This window comes from Lissotriton vulgaris, chromosome 7, assembly GCF_964263255.1.
Source record: "Lissotriton vulgaris chromosome 7, aLisVul1.2, whole genome shotgun sequence".
NCBI classification, from domain to species: domain Eukaryota; kingdom Metazoa; phylum Chordata; class Amphibia; order Caudata; family Salamandridae; genus Lissotriton; species Lissotriton vulgaris.
This window is the reverse complement of record NC_141695.1, coordinates 589,419,760-589,445,952: the sequence shown is the minus strand read 5'-3', so window position 1 is coordinate 589,445,952 and position 26,193 is coordinate 589,419,760. Positions and strand designations below refer to the sequence as shown.

The 26,193-nt window shown below is 48.4% G+C and overlaps 1 protein-coding gene across 1 annotated transcript in view; it reads right to left on the bottom strand.

Moving 5' to 3' along the window:
- ST6GALNAC1 (ST6 N-acetylgalactosaminide alpha-2,6-sialyltransferase 1) overlaps positions 1–26,193 on the bottom strand; it is a 419,114-nt gene that overhangs the window by 140,929 nt on the left and 251,992 nt on the right. Inside the window, exon 3 of the mRNA XM_086930683.1 lies at positions 15,742–15,910. Within this exon, the coding sequence (XP_086786809.1) occupies positions 15,742–15,910 (169 nt within the window). The remainder of the gene's footprint in view (positions 1–15,741; positions 15,911–26,193) is intronic.

Below are 26,193 nucleotides of genomic sequence, written 5' to 3'. Positions count from 1 at the left end.
CAGTCCCCGATGCATTTCGTGCTGAGATGCACTTCTTCAGGGGGAATCTGGAAGGTAAAGGGAAACCATATGTAGGGAGCTGATACAGGAGTCCCAGACACACAGTGTGTATAACTAAACTAAACAATGGTGAATGAAAACGGTACCAAGGTTAAACTAGGCGAGAGGATGAAAAACCAGTGTGGGTTCATCTTCGGTTAGTGGAAAGGAACGTGAATAAAGGACGGTTCAAACGTAAAGATAGCATGCCAACATGTTGTGTGAAAAGATAGTATCCAAGTTGAACGTTGAAAAGTCGAGGAGTAAAAAACAACAGTGATCGAAAAATAAGAATATACATAGTGATCAGTAGAAACGTAAAAGAACACTGTGAGAAATTGAAGGATCCCAAAAAAATACACCCGAAATACCAACATGTGAGATTGTAAAAGCGGCGGTGCGTTAAAAATAGGTGACAGCTTAAACCGAACTGAGAACGTGAAAGAAAAGGCAAGGCTCTTACCAAGTATGCAAAAGGTTAGACCCATTCCGCAAAGTAATCCGAGTGAACACCGAGCTCAGATTCGAGAACCCGGAAGACGCCACGCATGCGCGTTGGATGGGGTTAAGAGCGCATGGAGTCGGAAAAGTGAAAACAGACTCGGTTAGGGAAATGGCGAAAAACGCGAGTGAAAAGAAAGTGTACGATTAAATGGTCACAAATAAATATAGAAATGAAGGGTGAATATAAGAAAAAAATTATGAAAATATATAAATCAATAAGATGACAAACAACGTAAAGCACAAAGGAGAGACATGTACAGAAGAAAGGAAAATAATAAAGATACAGAAAGCAGTGTAGGTAAAAAAGTGGCATGTATGAAAGACAATACAAGGATGAACATAATGTAAGAGACTAAAGAATGGGATGATGCAAAGAACAGAGGAAAGGTCACAAAAGAGAATAGAACAACCTAATAGATGCAAGACAAATGTACACAAAGGGCAAATATACATAAAGGGTATCAATCAAATTAGCATATCATTTCACAGATGGAATCGATAAAATACCGGAACAGTATATTTAAAGGTAACAACTGTATTCCAATCTGTCATTGAGTCCTTTTGGGTGCATCGCTAGAAGACGGTGTATCCAATATAATTCACGGCGTAGCAAGTTTTTATTATTGTCTATGTGAGGATGTTTATCCACTACTTCCAAAACAAGGAAGCGAATTTGGCTGGGATTGTGTCCATGTTGCACAAAATGAGCTGCTACACAAGATTTGAGGTTTTTAGTGCGTATGTTGCTACGGTGCTCCGTCAATCTTATTTTGATTTTCCTTTCAGTTTTACCTACATAAGGTAGGCCACACGGGCATTTCAGCATATATATGACGTTAGTTGAGTCACAGGTGGCATTGACTTTCAGATGGATGGGCGTCCCTTGGGTAGGGTGTGATAGACAATTTCCTGAAATGATACTGCTGCAATGGCCACAGTTGTGGCATGGTATAGTGCCTTTGTAGGTAATTTGTTTTTGAGTTGAAGATTGCTTAAGCATGGACGCAATATTTTTAGAGCGTTGGTGCGCAAAAATTGGCGGATGGTCAAATATCTTGTTGAAGTCCGTTTCAAGTTGTAGCATTTGCCAGTGCCTGCGAATAGATTGTTTGATTTTTGAAGATTGTGTCGAATATTTTGAGACAAATACAACACGGGTGTCTGATTCTGTAGGATGTTCTCTGGATTTTAATAGGTCCTGTCTGGATTTATTCAAGACTCTGATTTTGGCTGTTTCTGTGATTTCCTCTGGGTAGCCCCGTTGTTTGAATTTAGTGATGATGGTAGAACTGTTATGGTCAAAATTTTCAGGAGTAGATGCAATTCTTTTGGCCCGCAAGAGTTGCGAGTATGGCAGGTGTCGTTTCAAACTAGGTTGGTGGAAACTCTTATAGTGCAAGTAGTTATTCCAGTCGGTGGCTTTTGTGTAGATTGAAGTAACAAATTGTTTCTTAGTTAATGTGATTTGTACATCCAGAAAAGATATGGATTTGGAATCAAAACTGTAAGTGAATTGAATGCGGTCATCTACATGGTTGAGATAATTGATGGCTTGATGGAGTTGAATCTCATTGCCTGTCCACACTAGGAAAATGTCATCAATGTATCGGTAATAGGCATGTATGTGTGGTTGCCACAATTGGTGATTCAATACATGTTTGGTCTCGAATGAGTACATGAACAGGTTTGCATATGCAGGAGCCGCACAGTTGCCCATGGCGACTCCTGATAACTGTTGGTAGAATTTGCCAGTCGATGCTTTGAAGTAGCTGTGATGTAAAATATATTGCATGAGTTCCATGATGAAAACTTGTAAATCCATGGGTTTTTCACTGTGTACCAAGGCAGTTTCTAGTGCTTCCAGTCCCAAATCATGAGGTATCGACGTATATAGAGAGTTGACATCAATAGTACATAAGATCACAGGTTGATTGGGTTGTATGTTAATGTTTTGGAGCTTGATTAGAAAATCTGTGGTATCCTGTATGTAAGTGGACATGTTTGTCACAAATTTTTGCAAATGTTTATCGATGTACTTGCCGGTTGGTTCATGGATGGAATCACATGTGCTCACTATCGGTCTGAAAGGTGGCTTGGTAGTGTGCTTATGAATTTTGGGTACAAGATAAATGTATGGTATCTGGGGGTGATCTTTGACTAGAAATCTTTTGTCTTTTTCGGTGATGGTTCCAGATGAGACAGCTTTGGTAACAATGGTAATCAGAACCGGCTTGTACTCGTAGGTAGGATCAGTATTCAAGAGTAAATATAGATCAGGGTTGTTCAAGTGTTTGTCTAAATGAAGGTTGTAGTAGCAGGTGTCTAAGGCTACTAGTGCTCCTCCTTTGTCTGCCTTGCAAATTTTTATATTGCTATTAGAAGAAAGTTGTCTTAATGCTTGAAATTCGTTAGTTGATAAATTGGAACGGTGTTTGGGAGACGTTTTGAAGATAGTGTGAATATCTTGTTGTACAGCTATTTCAAATGTGTCCAACACTTTATGACTTGTAGGTGGGATAAAGGAACTCTTTGGTCTTAATCCCATTAGGGTACTTTGATCTTGAGTAGTTTGTGGCGGACATACATTGGTGAAAAAGTGTCTTAAACGCAAGGTTCTCATGAACTTGTAAAAAGAGATGGTAGTGTCAAGTTCATTGGTGTGATACGTAGGTACGAAATTCATGCCTTTCTGGAGTACTTGTTGTTGAATGTTAGTTAATGGAGTTTGTGAAATATTTATAACTAAATTCTGTGACTCCTGGTGGATTTCGCCGGTGGTAAGTCGGTGGGTCCTGCGGGACCTCCTGGGTCTGTGGTTGATGCTTGGCCCACTTCTAAAAAAGAAGAGGGTGTTATGTCTGTACGGTTTCTTGGGTCACTTAGTGAGCTAGAGGTTGACGGCTGGTCTGGTCTTGTGCGGTCAGATGCACTGGTCCTTGGTCTTGGTTGACCTCTAGTAGGTCCTGTTCTTGACGTGTCCTCGGATGATGAGGTGTCTCCGTCATTTGATCTATTAGTTTGTGCGCGGCTTTGTCGCCTGGCCGCGTAGATTTCAGCCCAATTATAAACTTCTCCCAATTTATAGTCAACTGTGTCTCGTTTAAATTTTCGTATTTTTCTCTCATTTATTTCTTTCACGTATTTGTCTAGTTGGCTATTAATGTCTTCCAATGTTGAAGCCAGTTCCTCTGAGGTAGATAAAAAACATTGGCATTTATGCCAATAACTCCAATTCCAACAAATGCGAGACTGATTGCATTTCCAACACAAAAGGTCTTGCATTTCTTTAAGTTAGAGCTGTTGGCGTTGAAAATGACAATGTTTTTTACTTTTTCTTTGTTATACCATTAGCAATAGTGCTATGCAAATATACTAACTCCACTGCAAATAAAAAAACTAAATAAAAAACATTGTTATTTTCAATGCCTTCAGCCATAACTTTAACAAATGCATAACCTAGCGTATTGAAAATGATTGTTTTCTTGTGGGAAAGGGACGAGTTACTCCTGTTGGCTTGCAATAAGTGGGTGGGCTGATCATGTGATGAAGCTTCACTTCACTGATTGCTTTCTGACTGGCATGCAGATTCCATCTATTGTCATTCAAGTTGTTTTTTCTTTAGGTTCTTGGTGGGTAGTATACTTGCATCATCTTGTTTGTATCAAAGGCTGTGGGTTTCTTGTCTTTTCACCTTCCTCGTTCTGTAACTTTGGCTTCTATTTGTAGGGCTAATGACTGGGGAGAGGATGATCACGTGGTCACACAATTCTCACTACGTTGCTGGCTCAAATTCACTGCCCTTTTAAGGCTATTATTTCTGATAAAAAGCTGTACTAGATTTGCTGCTTTCTCTTTGGGTTGTGAGTAGTGACTCTTTGGCCAGGTTATAAATTGTGAATACCTTTAAAACTGTCGGTCACGGCCTGCAGACCCCCAACAGCAAAACCCCACCTGTAAGAAGATATGCAAGTGTGGAAAAAACCTTCCTGATGACTATTTATCATATTTATATTTCTGTCTGCACAATGAATAGCTTTTATGTTTTTTTTTGGTGTCCCATAATAGTTGAGCCTGCATTTTTTGACTATATTTAGAGGCAACAATAACACGCATTAAGCTTCTCGTTTAGCTATATTTGCTTTCTTTAATACAACATGTAGACCACAAATCGTTGTCCAATGTATGAATTGGAAGTATGAATTGGAAGTTCTAAATAAAAAAGACATGGGGGCATATTATCAAGGGGGTTTATCTCCGCTTTTTTGGCTTTAAAAGCCAAGAAAGCGGAGATAAAATTATTTCCCTATTACCTAGCTGTCGCTAACACCAGTTAGCGACAGCTAGTAGGAGATAGCGACCATCTTGGGCCCCACTTTGCATGTCAGTGATATTTATCACTAATGACATGCAAAGTGGGCGTGCCAAGATGTTAGCGACTGAAAACAGTCGCTAACATCGCTATCTCCTATTACCAACATTTGGAGATATTCGCGCTAAGCGCGAATATCTCCAAAAGCTAACACCTGCCCTGAGCAGTTCTTAGCCATGTTATCCAATGAGAGGTGGATAACATGGCTAAGAGCATTAGCTCGGTAATACATGAATATCGCTGACTTTTCAGCGATATTCATGCATTGCGGGGATTTTTATCGCATTTGCGATAAACCTTGGTAATACCAAGGTTTATTTGCGGTAAAGATCGCCGCAGCTCAGCGGTAAATTTTTGTCTCTAACCAAGCAATAGCGATAATTATCGCTATTGCTTGGTAATATGCCCCATGGTGTTTAGCTAAGGTGCATGATTTAAGGATTATCACTGGTTATAACCAGGAACATGCTCTCTTTCTTTTCGGTCTTCCCGTGCTTGTCTGTGTGATCCTTGATCGCACAAACAGGCACTCCGCCTCCGTGGTATGCGGAGATCATGTTCAGTTTGTTTAAGAGCTTGTGCCTGCTCTCAGCCAAGGCAGACGCAGCTTCACCCATGCTTAGTCCCTTACACAACCTCCTATTGACTGCACTAATAGGAAGGTAAGTACCCTTCTGAGCACCAAAAGGCAATGTTTGCGGTTCTTCTGATGGTTGCAATCACCTTGAATACGTTACAGTAAGCCCTCCTACCACACAAGATCTCCACGGAGAGATAATAAGAATCATGGAAAGAGAGGCTCCGATAAGAATTCATACTATGCAATTCCACGCTGGTGATCGATTTTGGGAGGGACTATTTCACAAGGCTCTGATTGCTCATAATACCTATAAAAAGTACTCAGTTTTCGCAGGGGAGGCTCCTCTGCTAGGGTGGAGGAGCGATGTCCAATTGCTCTCAGGGCAGTGGAAAAGGAAAAAATAAAATGATAATGACAGTGTTATTACCATTTTATTTTTTGATGCTGTAGAGCTGGGTTAGGGTGGGGATGGTGGCACAGGGAGGAGGCGTGTTTCATGCACTTAAGTGTGCATGACAGTTTGGTTGGCCATCTCTTGCCGGCCAAACAGTCATGCGCACTTTGCATCATTCACACGATGCACAATAATAATAATAATAATGCACAGCCTGGTGAGGAACTTCACATGCTGCCTGTCCCACTCTGAGTGCCGAACCACTGTGTTCAGACCAATCACAACGCTGCATTGCAGCGTTGTGGTTGACTTAGGGAAGCCTGTGTGCTTCCTGCTTCTTCCGGACTCGGAGTCAGGTAGAGAAGAGAAGCGGAGACGACAAGGAGAGACGCGGAAAAGGTAAGTGTTTTTTCAAATATATTTTTCAACCCCCATGCTCTACCGGCCGCCACTATGTTTTGGATACTCAAATGACATAAAAATGTCCAATCTAAGCTTCTGGAGCAGTGAGAGCTCCCTCCCACTAAACAGTTAAAATATTTACAAGAAAGACGGCAGCCCATCAAATGCCTTAAACTGAAATCATGTTGTTTGGAGAAGCATCTGTGAGGTGGTCCACAAGCTGGTGGCTAGTGGAGTTGGGCGATGCTCCAGCTCCCAAAACTGTGGTCAAAAACCTGGGCATCCGCTTGGACCAGAAACTGATAATGGGGCATGCCGCAACTACCGCCGGCGCCTGCTTCCATGTGTTAAGCCTCCTTCGTTGGGTATTTCCCTTCCTCCCTCTGACCACTCGGAATACCCTCATCCAGGCACTAGTGCTAAGCCGCCTGGACTACTGCAAGGCTCTGCTGATCTCAGATAACATAGCTTCACAGAACAGATTGTAAGTAGTTCAGAACACCGCAGCTCGCCTGGCCTCCAATGCTCCCCGAACTGCCTCCCTCACTCTCTTGCAGCTACTGCATTGGCTTACAATGCGGAAGTGGATGAGATTCAAGATCTGGTGCATTGTGTACAAATCCTTGATGGGCAAAGGTCCCAGCTACCTGTCAGAAAAAAGTACTAAATATCTGGCATCCAGGTCTCTTCGCTAAGGGACCAAGTCTCTACTCCTTGTTCCACGTTGCAAAAAATCGCGCCTAGGTGGTAAAGCCTTCTTCCACCTCACCCCCTTCTACTGGAACGAACTGCCCATCCATCTGCAGCAATGCCCGGATCACTTACAGTTCAGAAGGCTCCTCAAAACTACTGTTTTAATTTGTTCCCCTTCTTTGACCGGCTGCAGCAGTTCCATAGCGCGGAGATACCACTTCGGGGATGATTCGGGTGGTTTATAAACCAATAAATATCAAATATCTGCAAGGGTCATCAAATGTTTTATCATATGTTAGGAAGTACTATTCCTAGTGGCCCCTGCCAGTGACGTGTTTTATTAAAAACACAATTCATCCCTGCACACAAAATTGTCTAAATTAGGGCATCCTGGCGATTTAAGCCCCACACTGCATTTCAGATGCCTTTGCTGGCTTTGCCCACAGACATGAATGTTCTTTAAAACACTGTGTCTAGCTTATAAAAGTATATAAGGCTCAGCAATCAGTTACCTTAAAAAAATTATTTAATACTACCAACCATACTGTGCACTGCCCTCCAATCTTAACAGACCTGGTTGGTGGACCATGCCCCTCGAAAGGCCTCCCTCTAAACATCAAATTACCTCTAATTTTACGAGCTTCCAAAAGTACCTGAAAAACACCTGCCGCGCATACATCTCTGGCATAGGTCAGTGGCATGGATATTAATCCATCCCCTCCTCAATCTGAAGCATTGTTATAAAACAAAGTGATGGCACTCCTCCACCCACACATTATCAAAAGCCAGGTTGAAATTCTAGCTTAAATAACTTTCAATATGTTTAGCTAAGAAAGGACAGTATTCCCCAAAGATATAAAATCCTACTGGATTCTGTCAGGAGGACAGGGTAGGGCCAGCATGGAAAGGGGAGACCACTCGGTCCCCCCGAACGTATGGATGGGTGCCCCGATCCCCCGGGAAACCATTGTGGGCGGGGGGCGTGTCCAGGCTGGTATGCCCGAAGCGGCGTGGCCGGAACACGCTCCTCCCGCCCAAAAAGAGATTGTCCTAAACACCCGCCCGGAAGTCCGTGCACTGATGGGCGTGCTTGAGGTGGGTCCCCGCCCTACCACAGCTGGATAAATAGTGCGAGAATCCAATGAAGCTTCCTCTTGTTCCTGTGCTCTGAAGGCTTCACCACTCGTGAGCCCTCAAGGGAACAAGCTGCACTTTTTTGAGAATTTTTTAATATTTGTCTTTCTCTTTCAGTTATCAAGGCGTGGTTGGAGATCGAGTTGCCTCCGTTGGACAGGTCGTGCGATCGATCACAGACATGCCTGGCAAGAAGCCCGGAAAGAGCTCCGAGATGGAAAGGATGCTGCGCACGTTGGTGAACCAAGTGGCGGTGATGGACCGGAAATTTGGTAAAGTTGACCGGCTAGACCGTGGCTTGGCGGCCCTCAGGAAACAGGTGGAGGCCCAGAATGCCCCTTCGGGGCGACCCAAGAGGGTCATAGGACCGGCCTTGCCGAACGTCAAAGAGGAAGGGGAAGGTGGGTCCCAGCGAGGCCCCAGTTCCGATGGAAACTCCACCAATTCCAGTAGCGCCAGCGGCCAGCCCGGTACCGGGACCGGATGGGGGGTTGCCTATCCCCGTGGTTATCACACCACTGGTGGATGACCAGATGCCCCCGGAATTAGCGCTTCAGTTAGCGGCAGTGTTACCATGGCTAAAGAAGGGAGCGGGGGGATCTGCGGCTGGGGGAGACCCGGCCGAAGAGGCCAGAATAAATATCGAGCAGATACGGCAGGCAAGGGTTGCCGGGACGGCGAATGTACATTCTATTTCCCCGCAGGTGGCGAAGGTGGTCACGGCCGACAACCAAGAGAAAACGACGGATGCCGCTGGAGGCTTGGCGGAAGCCGGTAAGAGATCGTTACCGATGGTGGGGGAGGGCGCGGTACCCTCAAGGCGGGAAAGTTTAGCTCAACATGTTCCCATGGTTACGAAAGAAATGATGTGGGCAGACAAGTCCATTAACATGTTTTCACTGTTGACTGATCATCGTGAGTTAGAGTATGCAAAGACCCAGAAAGATTTGTGGCACCCCAGTGTATGGCAGGCCAAGATGGCGGAATTCAGGGTTGATGAGACAATGATGAACTGGATCAGGGCCTTTTCTATCTTTGTGGCAATTATCGGGGAACGTACACCGGAGGTGTTGAGTGACTTGGCATGTTACCAGAGTAGAATCACGTATTTCCATGCGAAGTATGGGGGTGATGAATGGAAAGGCTATGATATGGCCTTTAGAAAAGCGAAGGAATTTAATGCGGCCTTGACATGGGTTTGTTTGGATACGGTGTCCTGGCATGCGCAGCTCTTGCCAGGACCAGCGAGTGCCTCAGGGTCGAGTGCGACCGGCTCCGGGATATTCCCTCAGAGGCAGTCACAGCCCTTTCGGGCAAGCTCTGGGGGGGGGTCCCATCCTAGGTCGGGCGGGAACGGAAGCGAGGGGTGTGTTGGGGCTTTAACAAAGGTACTTGTAACAGGCCCCAAGGAGCGTGTAGGTTCCGGCACGCATGCTCGGGCTGTGGAAATTCCTCACACCCGGAAAGCAGTTGCCGATCGAAGGCCAATGGCGCAGGAGGAAAAGGGGGCTCTAAGCAGGATTGATGCGGTGTATCGGAAGCAAACATCTTCGCCCGTAGATATCTTGGCTTTGACCCCTTGGCTAAATGGATACCCTGATCATGCGTCCGCCGGGACTCTGAGGGATGGCTTCTCATATGGCTTCAGGATCCCGGCGGGCAATTTTCGTGGGAACTCTTCCTGTAAAAATCAGTTGTCTATTTAGCACAACCCAACAGTTGCCGCCAAAAAGATAGCAAAAGAGGTGAGCTTGGGGCGAGTGGCAGGACCATTTGTCGACCCGCCAGTAGTGGATTTTGTGTGTCCCCCGTTAGGAGTGGTTCCGAAGAAAGACCCGGGGGAGTATAGACTCATTCATAATCTATCGGCCCGAGGGGGGCTTCAGTAAATGAAGCGATTGACCCCGAAGTATGTTCGGTGAAGTATGCATCGTTCGATGACGCAGTAGTACTGTTGAATCGCCTGGGCCCCGGTGCATTGTTAGCTAAATCAGACATTGAATCTGCATTCAGGTTGCTCCCAGTACACCCCCACGACCAACGTCTGCTGGGATTCACGTTTCAGGGGAAATACCACATGGATATGTGCATGCCAATGGGTTGTTCAATTTCATGTGCCTATTTTGAAATGTTTAGCTCGTTTTTAGAATGGGTGTTCACGAAGGCCACAGGGCACAAACATGTGATGCACTATCTGGATGATTTCTTCTTTCTAGGCCCAGCGGGCCCTCGGGACTGCGTGTGGGCATTGCAGGACTTCTGCGTGCTCATGCGGGGTTTTGGGGTTCCATTGGCGCCAGGTAAGACGGTTGGGCCGACTACCTCCCTCGAGTTTCTGGGTATAGAACTCGACTCGGAGGAGGGGTGTTTCCGTTTGCCGACGGAGAAGGTTGCCAAATTTAGGGCATCCCTGATTCAGTGTCTACGGACGGAGAAGGTGACCCTGCACCAGTTGCAACAGACAGTGGGTCAGCTTAACTTTGCATTGAGAGTGATACCGATGGCTCGCCCTTTCTCTCGATCCATTGCGCAATCCATGGTGGGCCTTAGGGAAGGGCACCACCGCACAAGACTATCGGCAGAGGTTCGCCAGGACATGCTCATTTGGCTGACATTCTTGGCGGACTTCAATGGCCAAGTGGTATGGAGCAAAACCCCAGCCTCGTCGGTGGAACTCGGCTTATGGACCGACTTGGCGGGCAGCGTGGGGTTTGGTGCAATCTTTGGAAATCGGTGGTCGGCACAAACATGGCCGGCGTGGTGGCGAACAAGTGGCCTGACGAATAACATAGGTTTCCTGGAACTGTTCCCCATCTGGGTGGCTTTGGTGGCATGGCCGGAAGACTTTAGGGACCGCTCGGTGGTGTTTTGGTCAGATAACATGACAGTGGTTGAGTGCATTAACCAGCAGGCAGCACGCTGCAAATGGATCTTAAGACTGGTGAAAGAGATTGCGTTGCGATGCATGAGATTGAACGTACAATTCAGGGCAAAACATGTGCCGGGTGTACTAAATAATGCAGCTGACGCACTCTCTCGTTCCAAAATGCAGGCTTTCAGGGATTGTCTACCCTCAGCGGATTTAGTGGCGGCACCTTTCCCCGAAGCACTGTGGCAGATCGGTGCCCCGGACTACAAAACCTTGTGGCAGCCAGTTTAGCGCCCAGGACGAGGAGAGCGTATGAAGGGGCGTTCCGTTCATACTGAGCCTTTCTGGGGCCGATAGGGGAACATGGATGGGGCGGGAGGAGTCCTTGCTCCACTTTCTGGTAGCACTTCATAAAGAAGGCCGGTTGGCGGCAACCGCCAATAGGTATAAGGCCGCCATATCATTTATGGCACAGCTTCACGGGATAAGGGGCCCGACGAACTCCTTCTTAGTCAGGAAGGCGCTCGGCGGCTGGCGGCGCCTGGAGGGTCGCAGACAGGATAACAGGCACCCGATTGGGTTTGATAAATTGACCACCTTACTGGCGAAACTGGACGAGACATGCTCCTCGCCCAGCGAGGTAATACTATTCCGAGCAGCTTTCAAATTGGCATTCTATGGGGCTCTGCGGGTGAGTGAACTGGTGGCAGGGAATAAGAAAGATGTGGAAGGAGGTCTACGCAGGGATCAAATCCAAGTAAAAGGGGACTCTCTGCTGATCTCGATAGCCAGGTCGAAAACGGACCAGGAGGCCCTGGGGAATAGTGTGGTGTTGCAGCGCGCTCAGGGGAATCCCGGTTGTCCAGTGAGGCATGTGGAGGCTTACCTGAAACAAAGGTCGACAACATGGGGGGGGCCCTGCTTAGACATATGGACGGCACCCCATTGACAAGATTTCAATTTCAGAGGGTGCTGGCAATTACGATTGCAGCAGCGGGCTTGAACCCGTGCGATTTTGGGACCCATTTGTTTAGAATAGGGCCTGTGACGCGGGCGGAAATTGGGATCGGCCCAGCATCAGCGGACCAGCTGGAAAGGATCACGGAATGGAGATCAAGTGGTCTGGGTCGTGGGCCACTCATACGTGAGGCGTGCCGGGGACATATTCAAGGCAGGTGATGCGATTCGCACATCTGAGGAATATGGGTTCAGAGTGACCTTCCATGGTAAGGGCGGCCTCTGTATTGACCGATTGCAAAGCTTTGTGGAGGAACTATTAGGGCGGCACAGGTCACCGCCATCTGTAGTCATAGTGCACGTAGGGGGCAATGACTTGGTGAGACTGGGAAGACGGGTGTTAGTTGAGCACATACTGTGTGTAGTTAGCTGGTTAGCCAAAAGGCTCCCGGAATGTACGATTGCCTGGTCCCACATGATTCCCAGGAAGATATGGCGGGGAGGTTTGTCTATGACAGCGTTGAACCACTCGGTAAAGAGGGTCAACAATAAAATTGAGAAACTGTTTCGCTCTGCTCATCTCCAAAGCATTTCTCATGGGTGTATCAGGGGCGATCACTGTTATTCGAATGATGGGGTGCACCTGTCCAGGACGGGTAATGACTTACTGATAGGAGACATCATAGCTTGGCTAGTGGGCTTAAGGAGACATGACCTATAGGAGGTGTGGGGGGGCCAGATAGTCGGTCAACTATCTGGCCTGTGGCGGTAAGGTCATGATCAGTGAGCAGTGATTTCAAGGTCCGTAGGGGGGGCGCCACCCATTATGGATGGGAGCGCCCGGGGGGAGGTGGCCATTGGCCCCTCCCACGGGGGGGCGGCACCCACTACGGATGGGTCGCCCAGGGGGAGACGGCTATATGCCCATCCTAGAATTTCCCGGGGGCCGGATATTCGCTCCGGCGGAAGAGAGTGTGGGGAAGGGGGGGGAGTCCACGCTGTCCTTCTTACGGATAACTTGCACACGAACTCAGAAGACCTTAAGATGGCGTCGAGTGAAAGGGGGCCCCCACGACAAGGGAAGTTGCAATTGGCGGCGAGGGTAAAGTCCTCTGCGCATGCGCCACTCACACCGTGAAGGCGGGAAGTTGGTGATAGGGATCTGACACCGGTTAAGACCTTGCCGTTGGCCCTTAATGTTAGGTTGTACAAATTCAAATGTAATCCATTTATCAGGATGCTAGACTCGGCTAAGAAACCTTTTGTATTAGAGATTTGTTAAGGTTAGCCTGAAACACCTGTCTTCATTAAGATGTAATTGAAGTTGAATTTGTACATGATTCATGAAAAGTTTTAATTTAAAGTTTTAAATTTTGTTTCATATTTTAATAAATACGGCCGGGGGGGTCGTGAGGCCCCCCGCCTTCCAAAAGTTCAATCTGCGTCTGTCTCCTCCCATGGGGAATTGGTGTTGGGAGGGGTGGTGGGCATCCCGGCCCATATGGAAAGGGGAGACCACTCGGTCCCCCCGAACGTATGGACGGTGCCCCGATCCCCCGGAAAACCATTGTGGGTGGGGGGCGTGTCCCGGCTGGTATGCCCGAAGCGGCGTGGCCGGAACACGCTCCTCCCGCCCAAAAAGAGGTTGTCCTAAACACCCGCCCGGAAGTCCGTGCACTGATGGATAAATAGTGCGAGAATCCAACGAAGCTTCCTCTTGTTCCTGTGCTCTGAAGGCTGCACCACTCGTCGCTTGTGAGCCCTCAAGGGAACAAGCTGCACTTTTTTGACCCACCCACCAGCCCCTTGTTGCAGAGTTTCTGAAATAAAGAGATACCGTCGGTGCTATTTGACATGTATGGCGATCATTTCTTGCATCATAAATGTATGACGATGGTATGCATGTAATTAGATACTTGCTTGTAGGCCATTTTTTCCTTTGTAGAGATGTACAGGAATGGATTTAATAAAGATTGTGCTTGCTTTAGGACCTTTTTTCCCTTTGTAGCAATGTTGAAGTTGGTGAATTTATCGAACTGCTGCAAGTTTAGTCATAGTTTTCTTTCCTTAGCGGGTAAAACAACTGTCGTATTTATATTTTGGTCAGGCGGTAAGGTCATGATCGGTGAGCAGTGATTTCAAGGTCCCTAGGGGGGCGCCACCCATTATGGATGGAAGCGCCCGGGGGGAGGCGGCCATTGGCCCCTCCCACGGAGGGGCGGCACCCACTACGGATGGGTCGCCCAGGGGGAGACGGCCATAGGCCCCTCCCAGGGGGAGGCGGCTATATGCCCCTCCTAGAATTTCCCGGGTGCCGGATACCCGCTCCGGCAGAAGAGAGTGTGGGGAAGGGGGGGAGTCCAAGCTGTCCTTCTTACGGATACCTCGCACACGAACTCAGACGACCTTAAGATGGCGTCGAGTGAAAGCGGGCCCCCACGACAAGGGAAGTTACAATTGGCGGCGAGGGTAAAGTCCTCTGCGCATGCGCCACTCACACAGTGAGGGCGGGAAGTTGGTGATAGGGATCTGACACCGGTTAAGACCTTGCCGTTGGCCCTTAATGTTAGGTTGTACAAATTCAAATGTAATCCATTTATCAGGATGCTAGACTCGGCTAGGAGACCTTTTGTATTAGAGATTTGTTAAGGTTAGCCTGAAACACCTGTCTTCATCAAGATGTAATTGAAGTTGAATTTGTACATGATTTATGAAACGTTTTAATTTAAAGTTTTAATTTTTTTTTCATATTTTAATAAATACGGCCGGGGGGGTCATGAGGCCCCCCCGCCTTCCAAAAGTTCAATCTGCGTCTGTCTCCTCCCATGGGGAATTGGTGTTGGGAGTGGTGGCGGGCATCCCGGCCCATACAAGGGGATGAGGTATGCCAGTTGGATTGGTAAGTGAAAAAAAATGATTTTTGTGATGAAAAGTGCTTTAACACTGCAGAGTAACTTGGCAGCAAATGGCAGCTGCCAATCTCGCCTCAAAAAAATTAAGAACCATTTTGACAGGGGGGTGAGGGAACAATGTTTGAAGCTGGGGAAATAATGGGGAGTCAACGGGAGTGAGAGAGAGTAAAGGAGGCGCTTTAGACCGGGATATCTTTGAAAAACATTAAAGCCAGGAGTGGGTATGGAAAGCAATGGATGACCTTGGGGAGAGGGGTGATGGAGCAATATGGAGTGGAGGGGAGCAGTATTCAAAGGAGAGAGCTACAAAACACATGCTCGCTCATGGAGTGCTAAACGAAAAAGAGAAAATCAGTTTCCTGAAAGGGAGCATTGTAAGAATACAAGAAATCTGATAAAATATATGGCAAACAGGCGATGGTACAGGGAAGGGACAAACACAAGAATAGGAGGGAAAGCTATTGAATACAAAGCAAGAAAATGACAGTGACAAGAAAGCCAGCCAAGAGTATGCAATGGGTGGGCTGTAAGCCCCAGTACTTTTTTTGTATTTTCAAGAAGAGCCCTTCGCGAACAGACGTCTAAAAGCTGTCAGGTAATAGAGACCTAAGAAGAAAAGTACAGCCTCTGTGAGACATTTACATTTTTTAGGGGCTTTAAAGTACGCAATTTAGGAACTCCAAAATGCTTGCACTCTTATGTCATATGAGGTCACGTGCAGTGGGTTGGGTAGGTTTAAAGAGGAATAAAGATGCAGTGCCCCTTTAAATGTGAAACGTTGAAGTTTGCATTATTTTTACAGCATAATCTTAGTGTGCCACCCAAAAAATAAAAAAGGTGTGTATATTAGACCAAGTACATCAAGTAAGCCTGTATTTCATGCAATACCCGTATAGTTCAACCCCATCCACCCGTATGGAGGGTTAAAATGCTCCAGTCGTCTCCATTCACTGTCACTGAAATGTCTGCGGTCCGTGAAGACGGAGATCTGCGGCAGGAAGCGCTCTTTTATCCAATCAGCGTGGGATGCCTTAATCTTCAAAGAATCCGGACAAGCCTGACAACACAAGATGAGAAAAACTGTTATGAAAGAAGAAAAGCAATGTACTGCAGTTGTTTTTCTTTTACCACCCCTTGCCCCACATATCCTTGTACGGTATACACTCAAAATATCGAGTTTTTAATATCGATTTGCATTAATATTGATTAAAAAATATAGAATGGACAGAATATAGACTACAAAAATATCGAATAGGATAGCATTAATATCGAATCAAAAATATAGAATGGACATAATATCGAATGGACAGAATATAGACAACAAAAATATAGAATGGACAGAATATAGACAACAAAAATATAGAATGGACAGAATATGACTACAAAAATATAAAATGGACAGAATATAGACTACAAAAATATTGAATTTGATGTAAGTTAATATCAATTTTTAAAGTGTTTTTTATGTTAGTATATGTTTAAAAAATGTATATTTATTTTATTATTTATATTAATTATTTTTTTATGGTATTTAATTTTTGCGTAATATAATTCTGTAGCACTTTGTGGGTTTATTGGGGAATAGGGTGGGAAGTAATTTCATTATAATTAATTAAATATGTTAATTTATTTATTGACCGAAAGGTCACTTAGTACTCTTGAGGGGACCCATCGGGACCAGGCATTTTCCCGGGATGTAAGAGTGGGATAGCGTCCTGGATTTCCTCTAGGGTGAAAGGACGGTCGAGATCTTCCGCAGTCTCCAGAAAGAGACGCGGGAGTCAGATATCTGTCTCGTCCAGCAAGTCAGACAGGGAAGCGCCCTGAAACGGGCGGTGTAAAGGGTCGCTTAATAAGCAGCAAAGGTTTGTGCAATAGCTGAAGACTTCACCTGGAGGGCCCCAGTGCTTGAGCGGACTTCAGGAATGATACGGGTGTTTCTGGGATAAGACACAAGGTTATGGAGGAGCTTACCATTCTTATCCCCCCACCCATAAATGCGGGCGACCGATGAACGCCAAAGCGTTTTGGCCGATTCCATCGAAACCCAACGGATCTCCTCACACACAACGGTTAGTTGACGGGAGGAGTCCCCTGTGTCGCCCCTAAATTGGGCCGCTTCGAGCCGCGCCGCCTGGGATTCTAACCAAGCAAGTTGGGCCGTCTGTTCCGACCGTTTCACGTGGACCAGTCCTCTGGCCACCCCCCGGATAACAGCAGTGCTCGCCTCCCACAGCGTTCCCGGTGAGGGGACCGAGCTTATATTGGCAGAGAAAAAATGACATAATTCCTGGCCAAGAGACTCCACCATCTCCAAGTCCTGCAAGAACCAGGCCCCTGGGCAATATCGCGGCTCCAGACACTAGCTGGCAGTCCGTGGCTGACATCAAGAAAAGGTCTATTTGGGAGTGAGTGTGATGGGCTGCTGATGTGTGGGTGTACTGTTCCGCACGTGGGTGCCATACCCGCCATACATCACAGAGACCTAGGGCCGAGGACCAGCCGGAGAGGATCTTCACAGAGGCGACGCGGGGTCCGGACGGAGTCCCCGTCGTGTCCCGCAGGGGCTGCAGAACAGCGTTGAAGTCTCCCCCTACCACCATAAGCCCCTGTGGGGGGAGGAAATCACTTGCGTAAGATTAAAGAGTGTTGGGGGTAGAAGCGGGGGAGGAATGTAAAGGCATAGAATGCTCAGGGGGTGCCCCTCAATGATTCCCGAGACTGCCACATAGCCACCCTGTGCATCAGATTCAGCTTTAACTAGGGTAAAGGGGAGCCCCCTCCTCAGCAAGATGGCCACCCCCCCCCGGGAGCCCCATGCAAACCCAGAGTGCCAGATCCTATCAAAGCCATAGCGAGATAGGAAATTACATTGTGTACCCAGGAGGTGCGTCTCTTGGAGGAAGAGAATATCCGGCGCGTGGCGATGGGCCGCGCGGAGGACAGCTGTGCCCTTGATTCGATCCAAGAGGCCATTAACATTCCAGGAAAGGATGTGGAGAGGTATAGGGAGGGTAGCAGTCATCTGAGGGAAGGACCTGTGTAGCACCGGATAACCACGTGGAGCTCCACCCACCGGAGAAGAGCACTCCCCTAAACCCAAGCCCAGAACCAGAGCAATGGAGGTTGGAGGTCTGCCCATCCATAATGGAAGTCAGGGAAAGGGGGTATTCAGATGCCAATAGGGATCCCTGGTGGTAGCCCGTAAGCGGCCAAAAATAACAAACTGGTGGAAGATGTGATCTGCATGCCAACTGGGAATCAATCAGAGAAGCATAAGCGTCAAGAAGAACTGCAACCATGGACCTGTAGGCGGTGAAACAAAACAAACTGCCGAGGGACAATGATCCCCCGTCCCACCCAACCCCCCCCCTACTCCCCCCACCCTACACTTCTGAAGTGGAAGCATCTGTCGCCCAAAACCCCAACTATGAACTACCCCATGAAGGGTGATTTGCTACTCTAAAACGGTTAGTTACAATCAATCAGGAGCGTGGCTGATTCGAACCCCCCTTGGAATGGAGTGGATATCAAATAGCACAACACAGTTCAAGTCCAGGATGGCAGTATGAAAGGAAACCCAGGCCAAGTCGCCCAGCAGAGCCAAGGGAGTCCCACGTTCACGGGGTCGAGGATAGGTTCGTCATTTCAGGCCCAGAAGGGTAGAGCGAAGGCATACAGCTGGGAACACTGATCACACCCCTTCCTCCTCTCCATAATCACGGATCACAGGGCTACAAGAGAGGTCCGAGTCCGACAAGGCCCTCCGTCGGGTAACTTCCAAACTAGGGGCGCTACCCATGCCGATAAGGGAAGACACCATCGCAGGGGAGGAGGCCCTCTGGCTCAAGGCTTTACTCGGGGAACGCCGGGGCCATGCCTCCGGCGACCGAGAGCTCCTCCCCCGGCGGGCGCCCCATCGTCTGGATCCAGTTCGGCGCCACTGCACCTTGGGTGCCCCGCGTTGAGGTTGGGTCGTCCTCTTCTGGATGGGTGCTGGGGTCACTGCAGGTAGGAGGGGCAGTCCCTCCGTAAGCCAGGTCCATGCCGCCTGTGGGGTGTCAAAGAAGAAGGTTTTGTCCTGGAAAAACACCTTCGGGCGAGCTGGAAAGAGGAGTCCATACCGATGACCCATGGCCCTGAGTTTCTGCTTGACCTTATCATCATCATAGGACCGGCGTTGAGACTGCACCTCCTTGGAGTAATCCGGCTGTGGTGTTATGGAGGTCTTGTTGTATCAGTGCAACATCAACCCGCACTTCCCCAATCTTGGTCTCCACTGACGCCTGCGATGCACTGATCGCCTGCAGGATAGTGAAGAGGTCTCCTCCGGCCGCCCCCGGCACCGCCGCAGACCCAGCCGCCGGGTCACGATCAGGCCTGGTGAATTGGTCCATTGTAGTTTGATTGGAGGGCCCAGGGGCCTGAGAAGCGCGTTTCCTGCCCATGCCCCCGGAGAGTCAGGTGTAGGCGCTCAGCCGAGGGGGAGGGGGGCATGCAGCAACGTCCCAGCCGCGGCCCGCCACCCAGTTTGGTGGCCGGTCCCTCCCCAACTCTTCGTATGGAGGAAGGCGGACGGTCTCAGGGCAATACCTCCTGTCCAGATGACGTCAGCCCTCGAAGCAACCCCAGCAGGCCCAGGACCACAGGGCCCCCCACCGGCTGTGGTCCCAAGACCAAGGTCCTCCAGACAAGAGGGGGGGCTGGCACCCACGTGCGCCACTTGACTCAGTTGCCGACCGGCCCCCCTCCAAATCACAGCGCGCCTTTCAACATGCAGCCAGTGGGGGAAAAAAAGGGGGGGGCTCCAGTCCACAGGGCAGGCCAGGAGACTCGGTGGGCCCTCAGAGGGCACTCCCCCACTCCGGCACCCGGAGGAAGGAAGAAGGCAGCACACCCCCTAGCAGGGTCGATTGTCCACAGCTCTACACCCCCAGCGCCAGATGAGCACATTCCCAAAATGTCACAGGCAGTTCTTCCCCCGCCGTTGCAGGTCCTCCCGCGCTTCTCTCCACCTCTCACCCCTAAGATGGCGAAGGGCGCAAGCAATCAGGGCAGGCTAGAGGGGTAGGAGGGGCGCCCCAACGGGGGACCCCTACAGGGGTGCAGCGGGCCCACACAAGCAGTGGAGCGAGTCAGCCGGCCCAGCAGCACCTCCACATACAGCTCCTCTGCCCTTGGCAAACACAGTATCAGGGGCCCCAGCCCGTGCTGCCCGACACTGCCTCCGAAGGCACGGGGGAGAGGAGGCCTAGAAAGCTATCCCCGCCTCCTCACCTCCTCCAGGTCGCGATGCAGACCTTCCCCGGGCTCCAGGGGCCACCGCAGCTGCTCCTATGGGCCCCCCACCGAGGGCCAGGTCTGGATGTAGTCCGCGGACGGCGAGATCCGGACTCGCTCTCTCGGCCGCCGGGGGGTACAGAAGTGGCGCGGCAAGCGCCGCAATCAGCTGCAGCCTCTCAAAGACCTTCGCCGCCAGGGGCCTCAGGCTCTGCTCCGCAGGGCCGCCGATGCCCCCAGAGCCAACCCACCAACTCCACAGGCACCGGAGCGGGATGACACCCCTCGGATCTCAGGCAGCGCTCGGCCCCTCGCCTCCAGTGAGCGTCACTGCCCACCGAGGAGCGCAGGTAAGCCGGGTGGGGAGGGGCAACTGGGCGTCCGGCCAGGAGGTCACGCCCTGGGATCAAGAAGGATAGGGGGCCGCAATCTTACAACATGCTGGCCGCCAGGAGCAGAGGGCATGTTAGGGCAATGCGGTCACCAGGCGGGCCCCACGAGGGGTCAGAATGATGGAGATCAAATATAGGAGCCGTCCCTAGGACTCTAGGACGCCGATGGCCGGTGTTAGTGGGCTGATGCAAGGCGGATGACGGAGGGGGTCCGGAGCACAAGCCACGCCCCCAGCAGGCTTTTTAATAGGGTCCTCAGTGCATCTGCTAAGCAGAGCAAAGGAAGTGAGAATGAGATTTCCTTAAAGCAGTAAGGATAGTGGCAGGAAAGTTTAAAAAAATAATCATATAATTTCTGATTTCAATAGTCTCCACTTTTGTCCACTTCTTGCCACTTATCCAATGATTACAGATCAAAGAACAGCTGCAACTTTGCTTTCTAGGACAGACAGGGCAAAGATAAACTTCACCAAATATTTGCTAAAGTAAATCAATACAGTTGCATCGATCGATCAAACATATGGGGCATATTTATCATAGTGTTGCATCACACTTGCGTGATTTCCCTTCTAAACATGGTAAGATTGCTACAGTGAAAAGCAACTTTAGGAGTTTCACTTGGTCATCCCAGTGGCTCTAGATGGTGTTGACAGAGGGGACCAGCTAGGTTCAGAGGGGCGTAGAACAGTCAAGTGCCACTGCAGAAGAGGCTAACTGTCCAGGTTCTATCGCCTGAGCAGGGAAACCCATTGAGGTGTTGATTAGTTTAACCTAGCTTTTGGCTGGAAGACTTTTGTGCCAATCATCCACTGGCAAAAGTACAGGTGTATTTAGAGACTTTTGTGTTTCGTTCTGCAGCACATGTAGAAAGACAAAATTGCCTCTGAGGATTGTTTTTGGGCAGGACGGTGTCTTTTCCTGCACAAATAAATCCTGCCTGCAACGCAGGCACCCCCACGTCCACTTGGTAAAGCACAGAGTTATTTAGAGAGTCTTGTGGTTCACCCAACAAGGACTGTGATTATTACTTGAGTGGGGCTCTCGCCCCTCTCAATAACCCAATTTCTTACATTGGTGATCAGTGGTGGGATTCAGTAACTGTGTTTGTGCAGTTCCACTCAGTGGTTTATATATACCAGAAGTTCTTTGATATAATATGATATCAGAATCAATTATGAATTCTTATTGGTTTGTGATTGGCCATTTTATTACTTTTTTCTAAATGTAATTCCTTCTTCATAATTTTGCACCTGTGATATTTTACAAGCAGGGGATGGATCTCAGCAACATTGAAGTATACTACGGCAGAGCAGAAAACGTTCTGCAGAGAGTGGGAAGTGAAGCTAGTCTAGGAGTCCCCAAATCTAAAGTACCAGATAGACCTCCGAGCCTTGGTGGAGGTCCATATGCTACAGTCTGCATCACAGGAGCAGGCGAATGATGAAGAGGAGGATGATGTAGATTGGGAAGATGAAATGGTGGAGAAAGGTGCAAACCTCACGACTATAACTCCAGAGGAGAGAGTAGGACCATCAGGAGTGAGGTCTCCTACTGGATCCGGAGCAGGAAGCAGCGCATCCCTCCGCAATCTGTCCCCTTAAGAGTTGGAGGAAAGAAAGAAGGAAAGAGAGCAGAGTCTGCAACTGGCCACTCTGGTCATGGAGGAAAGAAAATCAGATAGAGCCTCAGCAGAGAAAAAGGAGGAGGCAGAGAGAGCCTCAACAGAGAAAAAAGCTGAGGCTGAAAGGGCCATAGAAGAAAGGAAACTAGCCTTGGAAGAATAGAAAGTATTGCTGGGTCATGAAATGTGTTAAAGGGAGCCGGAACTAAAACCCAAACAGCTCACAGAGTCCTCAAGCAAGGGTGACAGCAACAATTCAGTAGCCAATGTAGACAAACGTGTTCACATTCCCAAGGACCTGGTGCCTAGCTACATGGATGGGGTGATATTGATAAATGGTTTGCAGCATATGATGTAGCCCTTTGTATTAAAATGGTCTAAGTGGATGATTGGGGGGGGGGGGGGGTCTTTGTAAGGTCTGGGTCTTAGTGAGCCAGATCTGGTGGCTTAGTGGACTAATGTGTCCCATGTAAAGGCCTGTGTTTGACCTCATGGACACAAGTTCAAATCCCAGCAGGGCCATTCAGCCTTTCATCCTTCTGAGGTCAATAAAATGAGTACCATTGAGTTGAGTAACAATAAACATCTATTATTCAGCGCCAAGATACCCTTCTGAGTGAACGTGCACTTTATAAATACGCATGTTATGTTATGAAACACTTGCCAGAAGCTTAGAGGAATACCCGGTTGGCCTTAGAGGTAGATGACCAGATGACATGAGCCCCAGTGAATGCAGCACTTACCACAAAGTTTAGTTATGTTGAGCTGTACAATCTGTGTTTGAGAGAGCACATGCTCAGTAATTGCTTTACAGGGTTGCACCAACACCTCACTGACCCCAGTAAACTGAGGCAAGGAAGCAGACCTCTGCATCAGCACTAGGTTCACTAGAATGTACGTGGGAGTGACCACAGAAGGATGGTTAAAGTCCCCCACCCCAGCAGAGTGAAGGGTGAGAGCCAAGGTAAACAGATAAGTCCCTGAAAGGGCCCTAAACTAGTGTGAGGGAGAAGGATTTCCATATCCCTTCTGAGAATAGAGAGGGATTTTCTGATGAGTGGAGGTCCAGGGAGGCCATTTTTAAAGCCTAGGTGCTTTGATTAGTAGAGCACAAGTGAGGGGACCCAGTGTGTAGCAAGAGACAATGTACTGTGGCCAATGTGGCCTTGGGGGATGTAATCCTGAGGAACAGAGGACAGAACATACCCAGTGTCCCTGAGTTGGGAGGTGAACTCAGAGGGTACGCTTTTGATCCCTGAGTGTGGAAGTCACCACTTCCGCAGGATCACAGTGATTAGGGTCTCTGTCACAGTTCTAAGAGATACCTGTGACAACCAGACCACAGTGGTGAAAGGCTGGTTTTGCCAAATCAGTACTTGCCAGGACAGGTGTGGTGGGTAACCCAGGCCCATGGGCAGGACTTCTTCCCCCTATGGGCCCTTGTCTCCCTCGGATGGAATGGAGGAGTGGCTCATAGGAGGGTCATAGTCACTCCACAGATTCCCATTGACTGAGTCCTTGGAAATAATTTGCCACCAATGACGTCGTTTTTCACTGTAGATAGGCCATCTCTCCTGTAGACTAGCACTTCTAGGTTATCGTATTACACTTAGTAAGTGATAACATCAGTTTGTAAAGAGATTGCATGATATTTCTTCCACTTATTTGGACTGAAATTTAAAATCCTCTTGCATGGTAAAAACGGATTTTAAGTTGCTATTCTGAAAATGCAACTTTTAGAATGTTGGCTTTTTACTGCCTAAACCAAATGTGCCTTTCTGCCAGTATCCGTGGTCAAATGACAGTGAATGGCTCTCCTGTTGTGCATTTCTTCCAGATCTGGGGACAGAAGGGCCTTGGGTGTGGGTATGGTGTTCCTCTCCTGAGCAGGATGGCCTGGGGGGGTTTCATTCAGCCATTCCTGAGCTTCAAAGGGTAGGCTTGAGGGCTCTGCCCACCCACTTCCTCACTTCTATGTGTTCCTGCCATGCCACTGACAAACTCAGCACACACCAAGGCCTGCCTGCCTTTGTCACCCTAGATATATTGGAGCACAAAACCGGAAAGCGGGATGGTTAGACAATGGGGGCATCCCCCACCCACAGTCTGATAATGGGTATACAAATGGTACCCTCATAAACTCTCATCGGAGCATTCCTGGACCTGTGGAATATTCAGAAGGACGGCACTGCTTAGTGAAGAAGGAAGACTAGACCAGAAAGGTGTAGTGTAAGCATGTAACGGTGGAACCTTTGTGGCTCCTGCCGGACTCCGTAGAACTGTAATGTAAGCATTAAAGCATCTGAATTGAATGCATATTTAGAAAGCTGAGTTGGCGAGTACACACAGAAGAGTAAATACGTGTTATACTAAGCTCTGTGTGTGGCATAGTCATTGGAAAGAACCCATTCTGGGGAGGATGCTACAACTGGCAACAAGATAGGGAATAAGTAACCCAAAGATTGACAGTGGTCTTACAGAAAGGTTGATGTGGTCCAGTAAACTGCTATGGGTGCCACGTGTGCCTCCGTCTAAGTGTAAAATCGAGGTATGGCATATGTGGAGTTCCATATAAAGCATTTGAAGATAATGAAGGCATTGCTGAAAAGTCTACACATCAGTAGCTGAGAACCTGCTGTGATGGCCACACATAGAGTTACTGAGCTACTACACAATTCAGAGTCATACATTCATACGCTGTAGGCAGATGCACACAGGTTTTGAAAGGGATCAACCAGGTGTCAGACAGCACAAAAAGACGCTTAAAGACAAAGTGATACAAGCAAAAGTCATTTACTTACCAGTTCTGAAAAAAGAGAATCATAATGCCACAGCACCTGAGGAAGCGACCCTGGAGAAGGCACCCGGAGTGTGCTTGCAGAGCTGTCCATATACAAAGTGGCACCCCACAAAATTGCCAAGTGGGACTCAGTACAACTCCAAAAGTTTCCTAAGTGAGGAGAACCAAGAGCAGAGATTGGAACACTGATCGTTTCCTTCTCCAATGAAGATCAAGAAAGGGATCTCATTTCCTGGTATGCTCAAATATGATTCAGAGTCCAGCAGATCACAAAGCCTCAAAGATGGTTTGCATGGACAAGATCACCAAGCAGCAGTGGAGAGAACTATAATCACTACTTCAGTAAGTTCCACCTATGGTTACAATGCTGCCACCTTCTTGAACCCACCACCTCAATTCGATATCGCCAAAAAGGTGAATAGTAGCGACAGATGGACCGCCTGGATCGAGACATTTGATGATTTCATTGATGCTTTTGAAGAAGTAGATAACACTAAAATTATCAAGTACCTTAAGAATCTTGCTGGTGAAGGCATGAAAGAAGTCATAAAGAAAATGCAGCGAGCAGACAAAATTACATACAGTCAAATCAAAGTAGCCTCAAATCTCAAGTTCAATCCAGAGCCGAATGTAGATTACGAAAGATATATATTTAGCCAAGAAAGACAGAAATCTTGTGAAACCATCAACATATTTATTGAGAGACTGGATATGCTCAAACTCTGTAGGTTCAATGAATTTAATGATGACGAAGCTATACGCCTCCGAGTGAATGACGGATGCCTGTCAGATTCATTCAGACAACAAATGCTGAGAGAAAAATTTAGGGGCCTATTATGATTGCAGTTTTCCGCATCCTCCGGGCCGGCGGAACCCACAGCCGGCCTGGTGGATGCGGGAAAACCGCTGCGGAGCCTCGAATGACCCACCGCCATATTAGGATGGCTGGTGGGTCTGTCATTCCGTCCGCAGCTTTTCCGCCACGGTCGCCTTCCGACCGCGGCGTAAAAGCACAAACATGGCTGGCGATGTCTATCAGACACCGCCAGCCATATTAGGATGTCTGGAGTACTATGCCTTTACACGGCAGCATTACCGCCGTGCAAAGGCATACGGATTTGTGTTTGGGGGCCCGTTGCGGGCCCCCAGGGGTGAAGAGGGTGTGGGGGGGGTCACATGGAGGGTACCTATGGTACCCCCCTACATTTGCGTGCACAAAGCGGCTGGCACCACGCGGTGCCTGCCGC